This window comes from Ctenopharyngodon idella, chromosome 12 (assembly GCF_019924925.1).
Source record: "Ctenopharyngodon idella isolate HZGC_01 chromosome 12, HZGC01, whole genome shotgun sequence".
NCBI classification, from domain to species: domain Eukaryota; kingdom Metazoa; phylum Chordata; class Actinopteri; order Cypriniformes; family Xenocyprididae; genus Ctenopharyngodon; species Ctenopharyngodon idella.
Genome location: NC_067231.1, coordinates 17,535,736 through 17,560,072, shown reverse-complemented (window position 1 = coordinate 17,560,072; position 24,337 = coordinate 17,535,736). Strand labels below are relative to the sequence as shown.

General features: G+C 36.8%; 1 protein-coding gene across 2 annotated transcripts in view; it reads right to left on the bottom strand.

The window, feature by feature from the left end:
* prkcea (protein kinase C, epsilon a) overlaps nt 1-24,337 on the bottom strand; it is a 66,788-nt gene that overhangs the window by 30,512 nt on the left and 11,939 nt on the right. For both annotated transcript variants that reach the window (XM_051915061.1, XM_051915060.1), the window contains exons 2-5: nt 19,979-20,042; nt 2,212-2,377; nt 1,649-1,683; nt 1,299-1,387 (exon numbers count right to left, since the gene is read on the bottom strand). In XM_051915061.1, the coding sequence (XP_051771021.1) occupies nt 1,299-1,387; nt 1,649-1,683; nt 2,212-2,377; nt 19,979-20,042 (354 nt within the window). The remainder of the gene's footprint in view (nt 1-1,298; nt 1,388-1,648; nt 1,684-2,211; nt 2,378-19,978; nt 20,043-24,337) is intronic.

The following is a 24,337-nucleotide window of genomic DNA, read 5'->3' as shown; positions in this document are numbered from 1 at the left end:
GACAAAATAGTGTTGTCTCTGAGGCATGGTAAAAACATAGTACTCGTGGTAAATCAAGAAAACAAGCGATTCAAACAATTAGACTAACCGTGTTGAGCTATAAAACAATGATTTGTTTTCTGTTGATAAATGTATCCAAACAGTTGCACACCTGTCTAATAAAACACATAATATATTTAAGCACCGTTGGAGTTTCCATGGTTTTAGTAAAACTTGAAATCGAGGATATGACGAGGATATGACGTCATTGACAGGCGATGAAATGACATGGTCCTGGTTAAAGTTCCTGATTTCTTGGGATTTCAACATTGTTGGAAACGTTTGGGATCATGCAAGTAATTACATAATCTTACATATTGTGCCTTTAATAAAAATGTTTATATTCATGTTAGTGTTAATTAATGTTAACAGATACAATGTTTGATTTTAATAATGTATTAATAATTGTTTTGAGATTAGCTTTAAGATTAATTAAGATTAATAAATGCTGCAGAAGTATCGTCCAATGTTTGTTTATGTTAACAAATGAAACCTTATTGTAAAGTGTTACCCTATTAATAATAAACCCTAAAAATTATTTTTGTTAATATATATAAAGCTGAAATAAAATATAAATAATAGATACCTTAGCAACTAACTTAAATAAAATAAGTTTAAGCTAAAGCCCTACAATTTAAAACTGCAAAAAAAAATCAATTAAAAACATAAAATTACTAGAACTTAAACTAAAATTAATATGAAAACTCAAAATATAAAAATAAAATGAAAATATAAATAATTTATATAATAGTAAATACTATAATAGTATAAAAATAATACTAAAATAGCACTGCATGGGATGTGTTTGGAATACTAGCGCACTGTACAGTATGCTGCCTACAATTTTTATGAAATAGTATGTGTATCATTACACATTATGCATCATTCTTTAACATTTAAAACTGTCATCATGACCTTGCTACAATATATTTATCTTATTATGTTATGAGTGGTGCTATTACCTAAGAAATAAATAAGTTGCACTGAAACAAAATAATTTGTAAAAATTACAAGAAATGCAGAAGAATTGTGGCTGATTTTATGTCACACTGTAAAAGGAAGGTCAAGTTAGCCGTATTGTATTCTAGGAAACCGTATTCCTTGGCTTGCTGTATTTTCTTTTGTGATAATTGTCAACATTTTGGTAAATGTACTGCAGTAGGTCATAAAATTATCTGCAGTATACATACTGCAAAAACTAATACTCTGACTCAAACATAGCTCGGTCCTTTGAGAGAAAGTAAGGATGTAGAACTGACCTCTTCAGGAGTGTCTTCCTGTTTCTTCAAGCCAGCACATTTTGTTATAATGAGCTCATGGCATCTCTTATGGACCACGCAGGTACACACTGAGAGATTTGAGGAATAGGCGAAAAGTTTACTTCGGCAACACTTTACAATAAGGTATTTTTATTACCTAACATTAACAAAGATTAATAAATACTGTAACAAATGTTTTCTTGCTGTTATTTAATGTTGTTAAGTAATGGGACCTTATTGTAAAGTGTTACCAATTTTTTCAGATATTTAAAGATAAAGATTAATCAAACCAGGAAATATTATAATTGATATTATTATTACTGTACATAAGAGAAGAGCGTCTTACTCACCCTGACACTGATACCCCTGTTTCCCCAACACACCCCTGCAGATCCAGAGAAATAAATGTGTTAAAACAATTCCATCACGCAGCAGGATTGAGCAGTTCTGTTTCTGACCAGCAGAGGGTGCATTATGCTACAACACATATCTCTAAAGCTGATTCTGTCAGCGGCAACAAGCAGCATTGTGTAGAGCCACACAGATGCACTATTCACCAGGTATGCAAATAGTTAGACTGAACAGTTATTACTGAAGGGAGGTACTGTTTACAGAGAAAAAAATAAACATCTGTCTAATCTATAAATGCATCCCTGTAGTCTAGGCCCTCCGCACTAGTACAAAGGACAGTGGCTCTAATTTGCTATCAATATTAATATTCATTACAAAAACTCTTTTGTTGTAATCAGGAGGAAGAGAGCCTGTGATTAGCATCAGGTTTCGCCTTTGAAAAGTACATAAACCTTTTATATGTCTGAAAGGGATCTTATAATAAAGGTAGTCCTTTATAATAGTAGCTATTGTGATTGATATAAAGGTCTGCCTATACAGTGAGGATTGATAAGCATCTTACCAGATGAAATCTCGGCAGTGGGAGCAGTAGGTGGGCTGTCTCAGGTAGGTGGCCATGAACTTGTGTCCATTAACCTGATGGACACGCCTCCGAACCGCCCCCTGCCGTTTCCGTGGACGCATCCGCTCACGGAACACTCTCTCCTCATTTTCATTGGATGATGCAGCTGCAAGATAAAATGACATTGAAAAAATAAGTTAGCTGAATGTTGGATTTTTGATATTTGATATTTAGTTTTTATCACTCATCACACATTCATCAGAATATTGCACAATTTAGGTCCCCTTTTATATTACATTTGAATGGATTATAAAAATAACTGAAACAAACAAACGAACAATAAAAATGGAGAGTCTTTAAAATTTTTAAACACAAAAACTGCTAAAAGTGACAATAAAGACATTTATATTGTTACTAATGATTTCTATTTCAAATAAATGCTGTGCTTTTGAGCAGGGATGCACGATATATCGGCCACCATATCGGTATCGGCCGATATATGTTAATTTTTAATGTTATTGTTATCGGCCCAATAAGATTTAGGTTTATCGGCCAATATATCGGCTATTGGCTTTCAAATATAAAGAATTATCGGTTATCGATAACCGGTTTCCCGTATTGATAAAATAAGAAATGTTGCTTGATAACCAAATAAGCATATTAGAATGATTTCTGAAGGATCATGTGACACAAACACAAAGTAATGGCTGCTTTCTATCAGAGAAAAAAAATTACATATTGACAATAAGTTAAATATATATATAAAAAAACATACAACCATTATTTTAAATCATAATCATTTCACAATATTACTGCTTTTATTGTATTTTTGGTCAAATAAATGCAGGTTTGGTGAGCAGAGACTTTTATTGAATTACATTTTTAATCGAAATTAAATTATTTTCCACTGTCTATGCTATTTTTTCATACGTCGCAGCATGACATAGTAAAACTGGCTACCAGACAGGGGAAGTGTTTGAGGAAAGCTGTGTGAAAACAAGCATTATCCATTTCAGATCACTTTACGCTCTCCATTAAAGATAAATCACATACATATCCACACACTAGAACGCTGCTCACCACCAAACAGAAGCCTCATGATCTAAAGTTAACCCAGCCAGCGGAGAAAGTGAACAAACACATCATTGATTCTCAAGCAACTCTTCCCCTCACTTTGCCCCTTTGAGGGCTGCAGTAATTGTGTATATGTGTGTTGATCATGAGAGAAACTGGCGGCCAAGGACCACCTGACCAACCATGTGACCCACCGCCACGGCTCCATGCATTCCAGCAGTCAGGTGATGCCTTTGAGGGGGACAGCATTCCTTCATCAGACAAACAACTGTGAAATTACATTCACATCATTACGTGTGTTGTGGCGGTGCCAATAATGTGCCCTGTGTCCGTCAATGAGAAAGAGAGAGTGTGGTTTCCTTGGAGGAGAGTAGTTTCTCCCTCTTGTTTGGTTCCAATAAACTTGCCATCCAACTCCTCCCACACTTTTTGTCTTTCAGTACAGCAGCGTATGTGTGGGCTGCATTATTTTAATGCTGTCTGTAAGAGGAGCTGCTGCAGAGGTGTGATTACAGCTAAGAATCCCCATAGGGTGGCACACAGCCCCCATAGTGTGACTAGGCTCAGTACAATTACCACTGCAAGGTTCCAGGGGGACGTTCGGTAAGCGTGTGTGTATCTGCGTTCTGTCTCATGTCAGGGTGCTCCTGGGGCAAGTTGAGTGCGTGTGTTGTCTGATATCAGAGAGCGTCCTGTCTTCTGGAGCGGGCAGCTGCTCAGGAGAACAGCGTGGCAGCTAAAAGGGCCATTAGTGGGATAGATGTGCTTACATAATACATTATCCATCTGCTCAAAAAGCAGGGCTTAACCAGAACACACCTATACCTCCCAGCACAACACAGTTCACCTTAGTGTACCACACACAGACACACTGAAAGGGGAAGACATGATACCAGTGGAGTTCATGCTCTCTGTATTCGCTTTATAGATCCAGTCGGAGCAGTCACCATATTTAATTTGACATGAACATGAGGCAGGGAGGAAATCGATAGCTCTGTTTTAAAACCTAGTGTGCTGACTAATTAGAAAGCATTTTAAGGCATCATAGGCCCAACATGAAGGCAGTTATGGTGCAAAATTATGCTTTCTTAGAGAGATTTTGACCAAAATAGGGTAAGGCGGCATCACACATACTGTATTTTTCACAGAAGACAAACCTAGAATAGTCAGTGGCAAGCTCAGTGAAAAAGTTCACCCAAAATGGTGGACAAAATGACAGATAGCTATTTTAATAGAAATGTTATTTTATAGTTAAAAAAAACAAAACAATTTTATTCATAATTGTTAGAACATCATGCTGGCAGTCGTCACAAAACTGTATCATTTTAAAGGCAGGGTAGGTGATTTGCTTCAAAAACATTTTTTGTTATGCTGGTTGAAAGACTCTTTACATCCCGTTAGCAATCACTAATTTAAATGGCCTAAATGTACTTATATGTATTTATATCATCTTTAGAAGTTGTACGACCATAAACCTTGGTCTGAGGGATAAGATAGGACGTCCTACCTGTCTGTCAACGCATGTTTTTACATACCCTCGCGCATCCTGTTTGTGTAGACATCATACGTCATCAGCGCGTTTCATGCTATGCAGAGTTAGACAGACATCAGTCACAAACACCGCAACCAAAACAGCAGCCACGCTTTACAGTTCCTTATGAGTTTATGCTGCATTCACGCCATAACTACCGTAATTTGGAAGAGATAGAAACCTGTGACATTATACTCTAAACGATTTGTGACTCGATTTTATGCGTTTCAATGGGAACACTATCAACACTGAAATTAATCTGCAGCAGTCAGGTGATACAGATCAGTGCTCTTTAAGTTGTATATGTTCATTATTGTTAATGTTATGTGCTTTGAGATAGGGCTGCACGATTTATCGCACGATACGAAAAATAAAATTGAACTTAAACACGATTATCGATTAAACGCGATTCTTAGTGCGAATATGAAATCGCAAAGGCTGCGATTATTTTTTTTTATGCGCAGCTTGTCAATGAAGTATGGCTCCAAATGCTAATCCATCTGAAAGCACTGCGAGTTTGAGTCGCTTAACATTTGAAAAAGCAGCACGCGTCAAACATCTTTCCAGACATGAGAAGCATTTATTAACATCTTGTCCAACAAAAGACAACATTTAATAATGTGTTTTTACTCCAAACTCACTTCATAATGACAGTTGAGCGTCCTGTGAGATGATGTGGCTTCTTACACAGAATAAGGCAGTCGTGTGTTTATTAGTCATGTTTAATCAATTAAAACGTTTAAATTTTCTGTTTATTCAGCTACAGCGATATGATGCGTGTTATCTTCTACTGCAGCAGAGCATATTTTGAGTTTCTGCACAAGAGCGCCCCCTGGCTTTCAGACGGAGAAGCATTTACTACTGATCACAGAGCCATACAGAAACAGTCAAGTAAGACAACGAATGTGTACAGTATCAGTATATTGGATCAGTGCATTAGTCTTAAGTGACAGCAATTTGAATATTCCTGCTGCTGTCTGTGTTTTTAATGTAAATCAAACAACAAAAGACAAAGAAATCACTCACTGCTCTTGACTGAATAACTTTTTTAACTTTAATAAGGATAAATCATTATTTAATTCATACTGAATTATTATTTCTGTACCCAAAAACTACTGTTAGACCCTGAAAAACTACCTGAAAAACTTGAAAAAACTGTTTATTTATTTGTATTTTTGCTCTATTGTATTTATTTGTGCTATTGCTTGTAGTTTGTTCTTATTTTCTTTATTTTTATTTGGGGACTTTCCACAGACAATAATTTTTATGCTGTATATTCTATCCACTAAATTTACCCATCACAGAAATTTAAACTTTCTGCATTTTTACATTTTCAAAAAACATAATTTAGTATGATTTACAAGCTGTTTTCCTCATGGGGACCAAAAAATGTCCCCACAAGGACAAGGAGTTCAGATATTGCCATCTTTGTGGGGACATTTTGTCCCCATATTGTATGGAATGCCTGAACCACACACACACACACACACACACACACACAAACACACACCTACACACACACTATTTAGTTAATGCTAACAAATAAAGAGATAAACTTCAGATCAGAAACATGCAAAAGAGAAACAAAGTGTGATGAAGGTGAACAGTATACATACACCTTTACAATCATTATCTCTCTCATTCAAGTCTGATGACATGCAGCAGGTGAGAATGCATGAGCACGTTCCCTAGTGACTGTGTCCATGGTGATCAGGGACGACGTGCACGTGCGCTCCACTAAACCACGGTCTCTCCTTTCCATCCGCACTATACTCATCCATCTACACTTCTCTGTTCCACTCTTTTAATTCGTGTATATTTCGGCCACTATTCTGCTGATTGGTTTGTGGAAGGCTGAGCTGATGAGAGTTTGAGCCAAACGGCTGTATTCGCCCACGGTCAGACAGCCAAGAGAAGCTCGGGGCAGCCTCCACCCACGCCAATGCCACTTCAGCCCCAGACACGCCACCCACAAGCACTCTCCAATCCAGCCAGAGCACAGCATGGGACCAATTAAAATGGCATCAATCAGAAAAAGAGAGGGATAGAGAGAGAGAGATTGCAAATCTGCTTATAACTCAATGACAGTCGGTTCCATAACTTCAGATTAATCAATGAGTGGCAGATGAGTGGCAACCTTAAACTTCATCATCCCAGATAAAGTTTAAAGAGTTTAGAGCTGGAGAAATAGTTCAGATTGATAGCACCCTGCGGAAAAGAGCATGCTGGTAAAAACTGGTTAGTGATGGTTTGGTGCTAGTCTAGCTGGTGGGCCACCATAACCTGTTGAGCTAAGTCTTTCTGTAGAAATTGGTTGACCAAGGGAAGTTTGCTGCAATGTAAACCCTAATAAGTTGGCAAAACTAAAAAAACTGAGGTAGTCTACATCAATTTTGATTTTGTACTACACAAACATGTTAATTACAATTTTGTCCAAGCTTATTCATACAATTTGAATGTATAAACATCATATTAACTCAAATCTTTCGCAGTTAACTGCTTGCTAACAATAACACACTTGTATGTGCTAATGTAACTATGAAAGATACTATCACTATACACTTGCATGTACACAACATAAAACATAAAGAGTCTTGAAGTTTTGCAGCAAATCCTTGACCTAATAACAGGCTCTACTCTTTACCACAATGGTAATCAAATTGCAAAATAACAAAAACCCCTATAAATCAGAATATTAGAAACTAACCCATCTCTCCCTATATTAATATCATGCAAAAACACAAAATAACACTTAAATCAACATTTACTTTTCTTATTCAGTCTGATGAAAACATGCTGGAAACTAGAAATCTGTTGCAACTCATTCAGTTTAAGTTCAGCTTAATCAAATTAGTTGAGTTTGTGTATTTTTTTCTATTAAGTATAATGAATTTTCAGTAATATCTGAGTAAAGAAATATATAGTACCTATAAATATATAGTACGAAACGTTGCATATTATAAAGCTATTAAGTGATTCAGCAAGTTCAAGTGATGTGCGTTTTTTTGTTTTTGTTTTTTTCTTTCTTTCTATTTTTTGGTTTAAGTAATATTTGAGTGAATGAACTCATTTCATTTAGTTAGTTTTACTGTTCGGTTTTACAGCGTGCTTAAACTAGTTCAGAAGTCTTTACAACAGCATACCAGCAGCCCATGTTGCAGACCAGCATTCAAAACACAACATACTGTATGTTGGTAATGCTGGTCTTTTCAACAGGAGTGTTAAGAGACTCAAGCTTTTTAGGCTAACATGCATTTAGGTAACATGCATATTAGGTAACATGCATTTCATGTATGATTTATAGCAGTTATTAAAGGAAATACATGAGATCATGGTCATTTAGTGTTATTACAAATTGATCATTGCAAAATCTAATTTACATGAGATGGTGAACCAAATATATAGTAATTAATCAACACAGAATGGAACTCAAACCCCAAATTGCAAAAGCTATAATCTGTTATAAAATTATCTGGACTCAGTCAGATTAACTGAAGAGAAACCACTCTTTGTGCTTGTCGATGTGCATTTAACCTGTATTGAGTGTGAGTAGTTTACTCCAGTACTTTATGTTGCTTCATAAAAGCATATATAGTAAAAGACTGTGTTCATGAATAGGTTAACAGTGTATTTTCAATTATTTCCACTGAGTTCAGCGCACAACGGACGGCAAAAATAGACTCAGCGCTGCAACTGTACTCGCAGCTACTCTCCTGCTGTGTGAATACAGCAGCCTTTTAATATGGGCGGCAAAATAAATATGCTTAGAAATGCTTAGACCTTAAGTCATGTGTAATTTTCATAACCAGTGGTTGCAGCGTTCACAAAGAGCACATCCAATTAAATAAGGAGTACAGAATGCACTACCATTCAAAAGTTTGAAGTCAGTATGTTTTTGTTTGTTTACTTTTTGAAAAAGATTAATACTTTTATTGACTAAGGATGCCTTAAATTGATCAAAAATGACAGTAAAGACTTAGTAGTCAAGGCCACCTAATATAAAGTGTGACTAAGTACTTACATTTAAATTAATAATTTGATACAGTGCATTTATTGTGTACATACATGTTTTACATTGTACTTATATTTTAAAAATACCTGCATGTAATTACATCTGTAAGTAATTTAGGTAATTACATATATAATTACACTGTTGACCCATCCCTTTCACCTTAACCCACCCTTAAACCTAGCCATACCACCAAACCTGTCCCTAACCTTACCCGTATCCCACCTCAGTAGCAGCAGAAGTGTTTTGCAATATAATATGAACACAATAAGTACATTGTACTTATTTTTTTATGCAAGTACATAGTAGTTATTAGTAGTAGTAGTTTTTATAATGTTATAAAAGATTTCCATTTTAAATAAATGCTATTCTTTTGAACTTTCTATCCATCTAGGAATCCTGAAAAAGACGTATCACAAGTTTTCACAAAAATATGAAGCAGGACAACTGTTATGTTATATATTATCAACATTGAAACTGACTGCAAACTTTTGAAAGGTGTACTTTCACTAGGATGGATGGACTGATGGATGGATGGATGGAATGGGATGGATGGAATAGGATGCATTGGATGGGATGGGATGGGATGGATTGGATGGATATGAAAGATTCCTTCAGTCATGTAGTTGTCACAAGAGTGTTGTCAAGCTGTCATGTCTGTCTCTAGTAAGCTTGCCAGATGATATCACAGTCCTACAGTATTACTGAGCCACAGTGGCGTAGTGATCTGAGATGTTATCTAACTAGCCATCTGTCACATGACTCTCTATCTCACTTGCTTTCTAAATCTAAATGAGTGCAGATTATTCCGTTGAGGGTCCTTGATCACATGAAGGGAAATACATTAAGATCACCAGTGAGTCTTTCAGAGCTCCAACACTTAGAACAGATATTATGGAACACTTCACAAAATGCATATGCTTAAGACTCTGTGAGTTTTCACAATGCCACACACCCCGAGCCGCATTTGAATGACAAACATCTGTGTGCAGGTTACGCTAACTAATGCGAAAACTCTTCGCAACAGCAATGTCATTGTTCAGATTTTGACCTTGTCCACTCTTTCACCCTTCTCTCCATCTCGCTTTCTTTCTCCCCTGCTCTCAGACCTCTCACCCACTCCATCCATCTATAAGTGTGAGCGCACAGGCTCGTTTCCATGGCAACCCCTGCAATCTAAACCATCTCAGAGCCTGGGCCGCCCCGCTGAACAAACACACACAGCGACCGCAGAAGATCCCCTCTGCTCAACATACAGATAGACAGATTTGAAAGTTGTAGAAAGAAGGAGACAACCTGGAAGAAAACTAATAGATAGAGAACATTTAGTGCACTAAAGCCTCAGATTCAGAAACTCATTAAGGAAAAGAGAGAGAAAAATATAAAAATAGCCGATTTTAGCTCTCCTAGCAGCCCTGCATACATTTACATGGTAAGCAGCCAAAGGCTGACACTCACTGAGCGGTGAACACATGAACCCTGGGAGAAAGTTCAAGTGTAGGACGAACAGGAAGTGGATGGAGACAGCCAATCAGGAAGGAGATGGACAGAAATGGGGTTAAAGGGTTTGTTAGAGGACAGCTGTAGCAATATTTGGTCTTTTTCTTATTGCTATGAACGCGCACCACTGTAGTGTGTGTGTTTTTATGTGTTTATTAAGTGTATTCCTGACTAGTGTTTTCAGAGTGTCTAGCCTTGGAGTTGGAAAAAGACTAGGGATACACAATATATAAGTAGCATATCGGTTATCTGAGGTTTTTTTAATTTATCAGTACCACTCGATAATGGATACATATTGGTCTATATTGGATATTTATTTGGGTCATTTCACCTTTTTTTTTTTTTTTTTTTTTTTTTACATTTAGGTTACTACTGTCATTATACAACACGACAGATCTGGGTACAATTTTTTCATGTGTATGAAAGAAGTCTCTTATGTTCACCAAGGCTGAATTTATTTGATCATAAAATACAGCAAAAACAGTGATATTGTGAAATAGAATTTTAAATTGTAATTTTTTTTTTTTTTTTTTTGTATTTTAAAAGGTAATGTATTTTCAACATCATTACTCCAGTCTTCAGTGTCACATGATCCTTCAGAAACCACTCTAATATGCTAATTCAGTGCTTAATAAACATTGTCAATGTTGAAAACAGTAGTGCTGTTTAATATTTTTGTGGAAATTCTTTCAGGACTGAACAAAGTTCAAAAGAACAGCATTTTTTGAAATAGAAATCTTTTGCAACATTATAAATGCCTTACTGTCAGTTTTGTTCAATTTAAGGCATCTTTGCTGAATAAAAGTATGAATTTCTTTAAAAAAAAAAATCTGGTAGCACTTTATTTTACAGTCCTGTTCCCCATGTACATGCTATGTACTTCTAATAGTAATAACTGAGTAATAACAAGGTACTAACCCTGAAACTAGCCCTTAACCTAACCTTAACCCATGTTTTACCTTATATTACCCAGTACTTTCTTAGGTAAGAATAGTGTAAGTACACTTACTGTAAAATAAAGCGCAACCAAAAATCTTACTGACCCGAAACTTTCAAACAGTAGTGTATAAATATTTTTTAGGTAGCACTTTATTTTACAGTCCTGTTCCCCATGTATATACTATGTACTTTTTATAGTAATGACATTAACTGGGAAATAACTGGGTACTAACCCTGAACCAACCCCTAAACCTAACCCTAACATATGTAGCTACCTTATATTACCCAGTACTTTCTTAGGTAAGTACACTGTAAGTACACGTACAGTAAGTGCACATACTGTAAAATAAAGCGCAACTATTTTTTATATTTAATCTACAACTAAACTTTTTCACATGCTTCCATTGTTTTGTCTCACCTATAAGGTGTGTATCTGTGTCTGTTAATCCATGGCTCAGTCCCACCTGCTATTTTCAGACAGTAAATCCTGAACAACTGACATGCTGCACCCGACAAAAACGTTTCCACTCCACAGGCATATACACACACACACACACACACACACACACACACACACACACACACACACACACAAACAAACAAAAACACACACACAGGTTTGTTTTACTATCAAAGTGAGGACATTTTATAGGCGTAATGGTTTTTATACTGTACAAACTGTACATTCTATCCCCCTACACTGCTACACCCCTACCCCTAAACCTACCCATCACAGAAAACATTCTGCATTTTTACATTTTTAATAAAACATTTTATTAGTATGTTTTTAAAGCTATTTTAAATATTCATGAAATGTCCTCATATTTCATGTTTACGTCGTAATACCAGTGTAATACCCATGTCATTATACAAATTTGTGTCCTCATAAATCACAAAAACGCGCGCTCACACACACACACACACACACACACACACACACACACACACACACACACACACTACTTATTCCTTTTTTCGACCTGTGTTGGTTATCCTTTAATATGGTTAAATGTATTGAATGATGGGATGAGTCAGAATCCTGAGAAAGGAGGAATACATTTGGCTGATGAGAGGATCACTATAAATAGAGGAGGGTAAAGATAGAAGCACAGCGTCTGTCACCTCTCATCAGAAGGGTGAGCTGATAACGGCAAAAGGGACAAACTTACACAAAGCAGGTTGGAGTCACGATACTTTATTGCTCCCATTTTCTTTTCAATATCTCAAGATTTATGTGTATATAAATGCGCTCAGGCAGTGGAACAGACAGAAATATATTTCATTTATCCGAGTGAAACATCTGTGACCAGTGCAGCTTGGGAAGCCTCTGATATCATCAGTCTGTAAACAGCAATGAAAATTCATGCTCTGAATTGGTCTTAACACACAAAAGAGCCTAGTGGGACGTGGGTCAGGCAGGTAGGAACGTGGGTAATTTTATAGAATACAAGGACGCTGCAGTGCCTGAGTTATTCTGGTCTGCGTAGCTTGAGGTGCCACTGAAAATAGCTCAACTGCCCTTCATATCTAAAGAGAGTCTCTTTCCTGTGTGTGTAAGACTCATTGATTGGATCTGTTTATGGAAACAAGACACTCTCTCCCACCTCTAGGTACCAAAAACTGCTCTCAACTGCTATTGGTGGTATAGTCTCCATGGCAGAAAAGATCAAAGGTCATGAGGAAGGATTTGTAAAAAAATGTTAAATAAAATTTGCATTCCGACTCCTTCTAATGATTCTGGTTCTTTAACATTCAATTACATTCATTCTTCTTTTGAATTTAAGAAAGAAAAAAGAAATACAATTGTGTTGCCAAATGCTGGGATCATTTCATGTTTGTTCTTTGTTCAAATCAACAAAGAACACAAATGTGGTAACATACTTCATTCACTCCTTTATCCTTCTAAAACACCACTGATAAAACTCATAAACTGTATCTTAGTTTACACATCATAAAAGACACAGATTTAGGTCTAAAGAACAACATAAAACAGTTAAGGGTTGGTCACACCAAGGACGATAACCATAACTACAAAGTAACAAAAATAACTACAATAATGACATTTAGGAACAATGGAACATTGGAATCACTTTCAGAACAATTTTTTCAAGCTGATGAATGATAAAAACATTGGCAGCTTATCAGAACTTAAAGGGTTAGTTCACCCAAAAATGAAAATTCTGTCATTACTCACCCTCGTGCCGTTTTACACCCTTCGGAAAACAAATTAAGATATTTTTGTTTAAATCCGATGGCTCCGTGAGGCCTACATAGGGAGCAAAGACATTTCCTCTCTCAAGATCCATAAAGGTACTAAAAACATATTTAAATCAGTTCATGTGAGTACAGTGGTTAAATATTAATATTATAAAGCGACGAGAATATTTTTGATGCGCCAAAAAAAAACAAAATAACGACTTATTTAGTGATGGCCGATTTCAAAACACTGCTTCAGGAAGATTCGGAGCGTAATGAATCAGTTGAGAGAGGAAATGTCATTGCTCCCTATGTAGGCCTCACGGAGCCATCAGATTTAAACAAAAATATCTCAATTTGCGTTTCGAAGATTAACGAAGCTCTTACGGTTCTGGAACGGCATGAGCGTGAGTAATAAATGACAGAATTTTCATTTTTGGGTGAACTAAACCTTTAAAGAGATTGAGCATTTAAAGATTGCTTGACTGAGAAACCGCTCCAACTGATTCATAAGTATTTGTGCTTCACTAAAAAGAACCGTTCAGAAGAGTCATTCGCTTAAGAATTGAACCTCACTGGTCAAGCTTTTTGTTTTTGATTCACTAAAAGAACCAGTTCATAAGAGTCAAAGGCTTGAGAGTTTGTTTTTTATATACTTAAAGAATCGGCTCATAGACATTAGTTTGGTGATCGGATTTCACTGGTCATGGTGTATGTTACTGATTCGCTAAAAAGAACCAGTTCACAAGAGCCATACACTCAGCAATAAAACTTAATTGATCACGCTGTATGTTTTATGCTGAATAGAAATGCAGGGTATTTTAGTATGCAGTGCGAGAACCATTACCGGAAGTGAATGTCATGAAAATAATTTGCTTCTTTAATAGACCCTGTTCTTAAAGGGGTTAGTTCACCCAAAAAGGAAAATTTTGTCATTAATTACTCACCCTCATGTCGTTCCAAACACGTAAGGCCTTTGTTTATCTTCGAAACACAAATTAAGATATTTTTGATTAAATCTGTGCGCTTTTTAGCCTCTGATAGACTGCAACGTTTTTACCACTTTCAAGTCCCAGAAAGGTAGTAAAGACATCGTTAAAATAGTCCATGTGACTACAGTGGTTCAACCTTAATGTTATGAAGTGACGAGAATACTTTTTGTGCGCAAAAAACAAATAAGAATACAAGAAAAAAGACAAGAAATTGCTGAATAAAGTCGTTATTTTTGTTTGTTTTTTGCGCAAAAAAAGTATTCTCGACGCTTCATAACATTAAGGTTGAACCACTGTAGTCACATGGACTATTTTAACAATAGCTGCGTCCGAAATCGAATACTTCTCTACTATATAGTACGCGGAAAAAAGTATGCGAACAGAGTAGTATGTAGTAACAGTAGGCGAAAAGTACCCGGATGACTTACTACTTCCAGCGAAATTCTGACGTGCGCATACGATGGACACTTTACTATCCCATGAGGCCATGGGAGAGGATTTGTGAATGGAGTTGAAGCGACGTAACTGATGCTGGTAGGTCATGTGACAGTAACAATATGGCAGATGTTCATACTACACGCATTCATACTATATAGAACGTACTTTTTAACTTTTGAAAAAGTATGTTCTATATAGTACGAATGCGTGTTCAACTCCATTCACAAATCCTCTCCTGTATCCTCTTAAAATAGTCTGTGAAGTCAATTTAAATTCAAATGTAGTACCTACTCAACAGTACGTGATTTCGGATGCAGCCTATGTCTTTACTACCTTTCTGGGCCTTGAAAGTGGTAATAATGTTGCAGTCAGGTCAGAGGTCACAAAGCTCTCGGATTTCATCAAAAATATCTTAATTTGTGTTCCGAAGATGAACAAAGGTCTTACAGGTTTGGAACGACATGAGGGTGAGTAATTAATGGCAGAATTTTCATTTTAGAGTGAACTAACCCTTTAATTACAACTGGCTCTTGGTTCCCAACCCTAGTCATGATCTAAAAGGGACCTTTTTGATACATTCTTGAGAGTGACATCTATTGATATTTTATCAGTCTCTACTAATATACTGCACTGGCCTGATCTTTTTTTGTTGTTGGGATTCTCATGCCCATGTCAAATCACCCCAACCAGGCAGGTCAGAACAAGCAGAGTGCATTGAATCAATATGAAAGATCAACCAGAGATCAATAGATGTGTGTACATACAATACAGAACAAGGCTTTGCTCAGACCACTGGATATAACCTGGAGGGATGCTGAGCTCTCATTTATGCCCAGAGCAAAGTCGCACATTAGCACTAACTGACTGTTTGCACGGAGACGCTAGAATTAAGTGATCCCCAGCCAAGCTCATCCTCAGTTTACGACACCTCTGAAAAGAGGACTGTGATTAACGCAACATCCAGACAACACAACTATTATTTAGACACAGAGCTTGTATGTGTGCGTTTTATTGTCTGTTGCGACTGTATGTGGATGTGCCTTTGTGTGGGCGCTGTGTAGTTGTTTGTTGCCCCTTACATTTGAGCGTTAACGTACACATTTGCAGGCCTATTATCACAGCTCATTGATGAATTAGCCTAGTGTCCTAGTGTATCGAAACACCAATAATCTGTAAAATGAAAAAAAACAATTCATGCTTTAATAGAGCTAGTTCAATCTAAAACAAATATTTGGTCATCAAAGTGTCGTTAAAGAGAGAGTTCACCCAAAAATGAAAAATATCCCATAATTTACTCACCCTCAAGCCATCCTATGTGTATATGGCTTTCTTATTTCAGCCAAACACAATCAGAGTTATATTAAAAAATATTCTGGCTCTTCTCAGCTTTATAATGGGAGTCAATGTTTTTTTTTGAAGCCCAAAAAAAGCACATCCATCCATCATAAAAGTAATCCATACGCTCCAGGGGGTTAATAAAGGCCTTCTGAAGTGAAGCTATGCGGTTTTGTAAGAAAAAAAATCCATATTTATAACTTTATAAACTATAATAACTGGCTTCCGGTAACAACCATATGCGAGTTTAGTTCCGATCGAACAGTGACCTCAAACCCGACACAAGACATACTGACGAACGCAAAAGCGCAGAGGATAGAGCAAAACAAAACACCGGTGACGAATTAGAATTCTAAAATGAGAATTTTTAAAGAGAAATATCAGAGGAGCTTGAGTTTGTTGCCCAGCCCTATTTGTTTGAACCACGAGAGATGTCTACTCTTCACCTAAGCTTACGCTACGCCTAGGTTCGAAGCCATACGCCGGAACTTGACTCTCTCTCTCTCAAGCCGTTAACAGAAGCTAGTGATTACAGTTTATAAAGTTGTAATTATGGATATTTTTCTTACAAAAATGCATCGCTTCGCTTCAGAAGGCCTTTATTAACCCCCCGGAGCCGTACGGATTAATATTATGATGGATGGATGCGCTTTTTTGGGCTTCAAAAAATGGCACCATTCACTCCCATTATAAAGCTTGAAAGAGGCAGGATTTTTTTTTAATATAACTCCGATTGTGTTTTGCTGAAAGAAGAAAGTCATATAGGATGGCTTGAGGGTGAGTAAATTATGGGATAATTAAATTTTTGGGTGAAATATCCCTTTAAGCTCCAAAAAATGACAAGAAAAAACATCACAACAGTAGCCCATATGACTCTTTCGCTTTGTTCAAAGTTTTTGGAAACCATACAATACAGCAGATTTGTGAGCTGAAAAAAAAAACCACAGACTGTATAAGGAAGAGATGGTCCACTCTTACATATATGAATGGGAAAAAATAGTCTTGACCATAAGTTGAACAAAAGAGCTCAAACTTTTTGGATACAGGCATTGCAATGTTCATTTTGGTGGCTGTAGCTAAAGCAGCACAAATTATGATACCATTATTTGACGTCAAACCTTGTGCAACACGGACTGAAGAGCCAAGTTGCAATATACACATGTCAGAATGAGATTTGATAGCTGCAGTTGCTCAATAGGTAAAATCCAGTCATATGGTTTTGGAACGACATAAGTAAATGATGAAAGAATTTTCCATTTTGAGTGAACTATCCCTTTAAAACACAGAGACGGACACTACATTATCTGAATTTTGATTGAATTGTTATTCAATGAAGATTATCTGTCATGATCATCTCCATTAATGCATCCAGTCAGTTATAACCTGAGTGGGGAATTAAACAAAGCTATTCCTGAATCACAGTCCAGCATTTCTGCTTTGAGTCTGCATCATTAGTTTACCTCAGCTGAAGAAAGGTATCTCCCAGCACCAGCCTCAGGTCTGTGAGTGGGCTCTCAGAACATATGCTCGACACACACCCAGGAAAGAACAGCTTCAGCCCTCGCACACACACACACAGAAGAGTTAAAGAGTGGGATTTCCCTAATGGACACTGCTGCTTTCCACACACACACACTTCCTCTCATTTATAAGTATCTTGGCACAGGCCTTTCTCTTGATACACTAATGATGCATCACAAAACCAAGAGGATTTCATGAATCTATCAAACGCCCACCATCAGGACAGACAAACCAGTTCTCAGATCATTACTATTCAGTTATCAGTGACTGCACAAAACAAATGTTCATTTTTTTTATTACAGTTTTTGTCTTTGGATGCAAATTTCCCTTTAAACTGAGAAAATACTTTGTGTCATATTAAAGCTGCAGTCCGTAACTTTTTTTGGTTTTTGGTTGAGCAAGTACATAACCAGCCAGTGTTCAAAACTATCTCCTTACCTTAGTCCGATTCACAATGGTAAGTTTGTAATAATGTTTTCTAATTAGACTGGTACTGGTAGGTTTCCACGGGAAATTCGAGCATGCCGCCGTTCGTCTTTGCGTCATTACGTGTGTTTATATAAAGGAGTCCCAGCTAGTAGGCTATATCATGTGAGGATGCTGCAGATGGCGGATCATTTATAGCCTTTTCTCACCGCAGCTGAAATAATTAAACTTATCATTTTAATGGTGGATTGTAATCCGGAAAGGTCCAAATGACAATCATCAGTGACAACTGGAGATTCACCCTATAGACAAAAGCAAAAGACTTCGGACTGCAGAGTGGCTACAGAAACTGAAATCTACAGGTAACACTAATACACACTAAATACACATAGTCACGCAATGCTAATGTTGTTAACGTTAACAATTTGAGAACAAAGTATAACAATAATAATTTGCACAGTTTGATGAGATATGAGCTGAGCAATCGTTAGATTTAATCATCTTTGGTAGCACAATTTATTGTAATGCTTTTTTTCTCGGTTGGTCAGAACAAAAGTGGCAGATTTGTTACTTACTTGTTCAGATGACATTTTCCAGTGAAAATTCTTATTTTGGTCATACTTCTAAGATGTAGAATCTGTGATTCCAAAGTACAGTATCCACATCGGTGTGGTGACTGACAGTAAACATTAGATTCATCCGCGCTGAGGAGCCGTGTTGATACACAAACCATGTAAAGATGATAATTCCGCAAATAACTGCAATTGCAGGTTTCAAACAGAGATGGCGACAAAGAGGCAAAATTTATGGACTGCAGCTTTAATTAAGTTTAATTCGATTTACTTTGATTAAAATGGCAACTGTAAGATTACATTTAGTTTAATATAAAATTAAACTAAATATTCAAACATTCTATATATTATATAATTTTATATATTAAAGGTGCAGTGTGTAAATTTTAGCGGCATCTAGCAGTGAGGTTGCGAACTGCAATATAGAGAAGCTACGGTGGCCAACACAGGACAAAGATATCGTTGTCTGAGACAGAAGAGAGTAGCCAGTCAAGCAAACACACTCTGTAGAGCAGTTTGTCTGTTTAGGGCTACTGTAGAAAAATGTCGGTGCAAAATGGCGACTTAACATGTAAGGGGATCCGCGGTTTATGTAGATAGAAATGGCTCATTCTAAGGTAATAAAAACATAACGGTTCATTATATAAGGTCTTTATACACCACTGAGAACATAGTTATGTACATTATATAGTCAATAGATCCTCCTAAAATTTACACATTGCAGCTTTAACTTAAACATATATTGCACTACCATTCAGATCTTTTATGCTCACCAAGGCTGCATTTATTTATTTAGTAATATTGTGAAATATTAATGCAATTTAAAATTGACTCCAGTCTTCAGTCACATGATCCTTCAGAAATCATTCTATCTTATTATTATCAATTTAAAACATTTATTATTATCAATTTAAAAATAGTGCTGCTTAATATTTTTGTTGAAACTGAAAAACTTTTTTTTTTCAAGGTTTTTTGATGAACAGAAAATTTTATTTGACATAGAAAACATTTCTTTACTGTCACTTTTGATCAATTTAATGTGTCCTTCTTGAAAAAAGGATTAATTTCCTTCAAACGACCCCAAACTTTTGAACGTTATTGTATTATTATTTAGCAAAAAAAAAAAAAAATTGTCAGCAATTTCCTTGAGTGCCTGACGTCACACCTATAGTACTGTCTGTCTTTGTAACAGTTTGCTTCTTGTGCTAATTTGCCGTGGACTCAAGAGTCTCACCTTCACTGGAGGATCCAGACAGATCGATGATGACGTACACTTTGCCCTCAGGCTCCAAGTCGATCTGTAGAGAGGAAACACAGAAAAGAAACCAATCAGAGGAGAGCATCTCAGCACAAAAGAGAGACAAAGTCATCCAGAAACACATTATTCACTGATTTTGTGAACACGCTCCATAAAACATCTCATTCAACATCACCTTTAGTTTTATCAACTGATGCCAAAGTTCACGATCCCAGTAATAGATTCCCTCTGTGAATCTCCCTCTACAGGGATGGGCCCCTCACACACGCGCTCACTAACTTCCTGCTCTCTGCCTCTTTTTGTTGTCTCTAAGGATGGAGGGTGGCAGAGAGTTGGCAGGGAAACTGCTTCGGTTTTATAATTCCTTTTCAAACAATTTCCTGCCAGTGCAGCACATCCCCGAGCGACCCACGCAGACCCCACATGGGCCCGACGCCTAGCCGAGATTCGACGCCCACTCGCCATCAACTCCGCGTGGGGGAAGAGGAGCTGGGAGAGGCACCAGATCCACAATGTCAGGAAACCACTGCTTAATCTTATTATGCAGAGAGAGAGCGAGAATTCAGGCCCCGCGGTGCATGTGTGGAGGTGGATGGAGGTGTCGGAGAGAGAGAGAGATATTGAGCTGCATTCATAGAGCGTCTCAAAATAGGAGGCCTGTTTTATTTTTCTCTTCACAGTGATCTAGATCATCAGGGACACGGCGGACCTGGTGCCAGATCAGCACTCCCGGTCTTAGCCTCTTCCTGAATACAGGAATTAGGACATGAAGAACGGCACAAGCTCATCTGATGGGCTCTGCAGCAGAAGAGATTTGGTTTGCCCAGATTTCAGTCACAGTTTGTGCTGCGGAGGTTGCGGTTCTGTCGTTTTGCCCCGATTTTAACCTCCTCTTTCAGCTAAGGGGAAAAACCTGATTTATTCCTTTAATTCCTGATGAAATCATCAAGTTTTGCTGCACTTTCGAAAACTGAACCTGTCGCACTCTCAAAACCTCCCTCGTGAACATATCAGACCATCTACCCTCTGATGAAATTACAATCAAAAATCGCTTTTAAGGGATAGTTCAACCAAAAATAAAAATCCTGTCATCATTTACTCACCCTCAAGACTTTGGTTAATCTTCAAAACACTTTTTAAGTGATAAATTCACTTTATATGATGAACAGATTTAATTTAGGCTTTTATTTACATCTAAACAATGACTGACACATGCATAGAGCACATCAAATATGGTAAACACGGAAGCTTGTGTGTGCGTCTGTTAATAAAAGCGTAAATTAAATCTGTTCATCATATAAAGTGATTGTATCTCTTCACAAGACTTAATTAAATTGTTCAATTCATACTGATTAAATCATTCAGTTCATAGTGATTCATTTTATGCCTTTATATCCTTTTTGGATCTTTTAGGTTTTTGTTACCTAGACTTTCAATGGAGGGACAGAAACCTCTCAGGCTTCATTAAAAATATTGGAGATTAACCAAAGTCTTATGGGTTTAACTTCAGAATGACACAAGGGTAAGCAAATGACAACAGAATTTTCATTTTTGGGTGAACTAACCCTTTAAATCACTGTAAGACGAAAGTTACGACTGTAGAACCACTGATGATGTCATCTGAAATGCTAACAGGGTGATGACATGTCTGTTATTCGGTCACGTGGCCCCTCCCCCACCCCCTCTCTTCCTGTGATGTCATGAGATTCCATTCAACAGCAGCCTCCTTGAGTGTGTTTGTCTCAGAGGTGCAACGGCCACTAAATTTAGCAGAGGAAGGAAAGGCCACTGCGTGTGCGTGTGTGTGTGTATGAACGTGCAAGGATAGAGCGGTGTGTTCTAGTCTCCCTGATGACACTCTCCAGGAAACCAGTATCATGTTTTGCTAAACAATGTTGGCAAAGCAGCTTAGCTGGTCGTGTATGTGAGTTTGTGAGCCTGTCCAGCCGTCAGTGACTTGAAAGCTCTTTCCAAAGCTGCTGTCATCATACGGGCTCCAGGACAGCCTGCAGACGGCAGTCTAGTTAAAGTCATCAGAAGGCTCACATTTGCTTTAAAAGGATTTTTGTCTAGTTTTCCAGCAAAAATGTCTAAACATCCTTAAAATAAATCTTTTTTACCTTTTATCCTAAACTTTATTTTTCTTGCTCCATTTGCAAATAATAGTTTTTCTTGTTTTAAGTATAAACCTTGCTAATTATGTTAGATTTATGCTTAAAACATTTTTTTTTTCAATATTAAATCAATATTTTTGTCTTTTTCTCCAGAAAAAAAAAGAAAAATTAAACAAGATTTTAAGTTTTTACCTGAGTTTTTTATTTTTACCACACTGTCATTAAAAAAAAAAAAAAAATCTAATAGAATTTAATGAGGTTTATGCTTAAAAAAAAAAAAAAATTGCCATTAAAATAAGGAACAAAAAGTGGAAAAAATCAAAGATAAATTCTCTTAATGAAATACATTTTGTTTTATAGATGTTTAAATGTTTTTTTGTTTTTTTTTTAAACTGTGGAACAAGACAAAACATTGATTAAGAAAAATATTTTTGGCTTTATCTGCAGAGCTAAGGGGAGGTAATGAGCATCAACTCAATCCTAAAATGATAAATGCAACAGAATTTTGTTGACTTACATGTGCAAACGAAGGCAAGCAAAGTCTATGTCACGTACATCATTTGGGACAAGGCCAAATATGACAAGAGAAGAACTCATGTGAAAGAAACAGCCTGTGGCATGATACCAGTCTCTCTTATATGGCTCAAAAGATGCTGCTATTGAATATGTTTCTCAGTAAAACTGGGGCAAATTAAGTCTTATAAAGGTGCATTAACTGCATTTAAATTACATCTGAATTGTAAAAAACAATGGGGCCCAAATGTTTGAGATCACTAGCGAAAATGCAGTTATAAAATATATAATACATTTATATCACTGAAAATGGCATTATCGGCTTTACAACAAATACGAGTTACATGTATTATTTAATAAGTGACCCAGAAATAGAGCAGAATCTTACATTTTTCTTAATCATTTCAAGTTATAACATTTTTTGGTTTTCCATTTTGTTTAACATTCTTCATTTCTAGGTTTAAATTAGATGAATCCCACATTTTCAATGTGGTCTCAGACTTTCGCACCCCACAATGCATTACTTTAAAACCTCTTGCTAAGTGGCAGTGAACAAACTGATGTAGTTAATCTGTCTGTTTGCATGTGATGTCAAAAGGTTGTCAAATGCATACATGCCAACCATGTATATTACACTGATAACATGAGAAATTCTGTAAAGCTTTTAAGTTTTATAATTATATAAGCTTTTATAAAATGAACAAGTGGGAGATTAAAAAAAAACACGGCTGAGGAAAACCAGAGAGCACTATGAGCATACAATACAGACAGATGTACAACAGTCTGTCAATCAATACTGATTTGTCCCTTTTGAATAATGTACAGCAGCACTGCTGCAGAGTGTTAGATTACATTACTTGCAAAGAGAGACTGTTTCTTCCTGCCTTTATCTTTTTCTGTGCTGTTTCTTTCTTCCTCCTTTTGTGGCATCTCTAAGGCTTGCTCTCTCTTTCGCTCCTTTTTCATCCACAGATCTCATATGTACCACTATAACTGACTGTTCACACTGTTCATATGGGTTTGGTTGATCTAAACCCATATGAAAATAACTTTTGATAAATGTTGCTGTCCATACAATCAAAGTCAACGGAAATTCACAAAAAAATTATTAATTTTCACTGTATTCACACACTGTATATTGTTTTCACACACACAGAGTAATCTTCATTAATCATTACAAAAACAGTGCTTTAATAATTATAAATTACATACTTAAGCTCACTAGGTCAATAGTTTGTACTGTTGTTTCTAATTGGAGTATCATTTGCAATGCTACATGGGATGTGTAGTTGAGTGCCTCTTAATTTAGTACACAGTCTCAAACTTTTGCTCAGGTCACTGTAGCACTCCATGCACAAAATCAATTAAAACAGTGGATGTTACAGGGGGTCAAACTAAAGTCATCATACGGATATCATGAGGATGTAACGGGAAAGGAACAGAGAGAAAAATCAGAGAGAGAGAAAGGGGAGAAAGGGAGGATAAAACCCAGAGATAAGCCGTGGGACATAATCAGCTCCTCTTATGCAACACCCTGCAGCTCAACCTCGTCCACACCCACAGCTCAAGAGGCTCACTGTCTCACTGTCCCTCCCCTTAGAAAAGAGATATCACATATGAGATCGCTTTAATATCTCAACTGTTTCTCCTAGACATAAATGACATGACATAGAGAACAAATAGATACTGTGAAGAGTCTCCTGCCTCA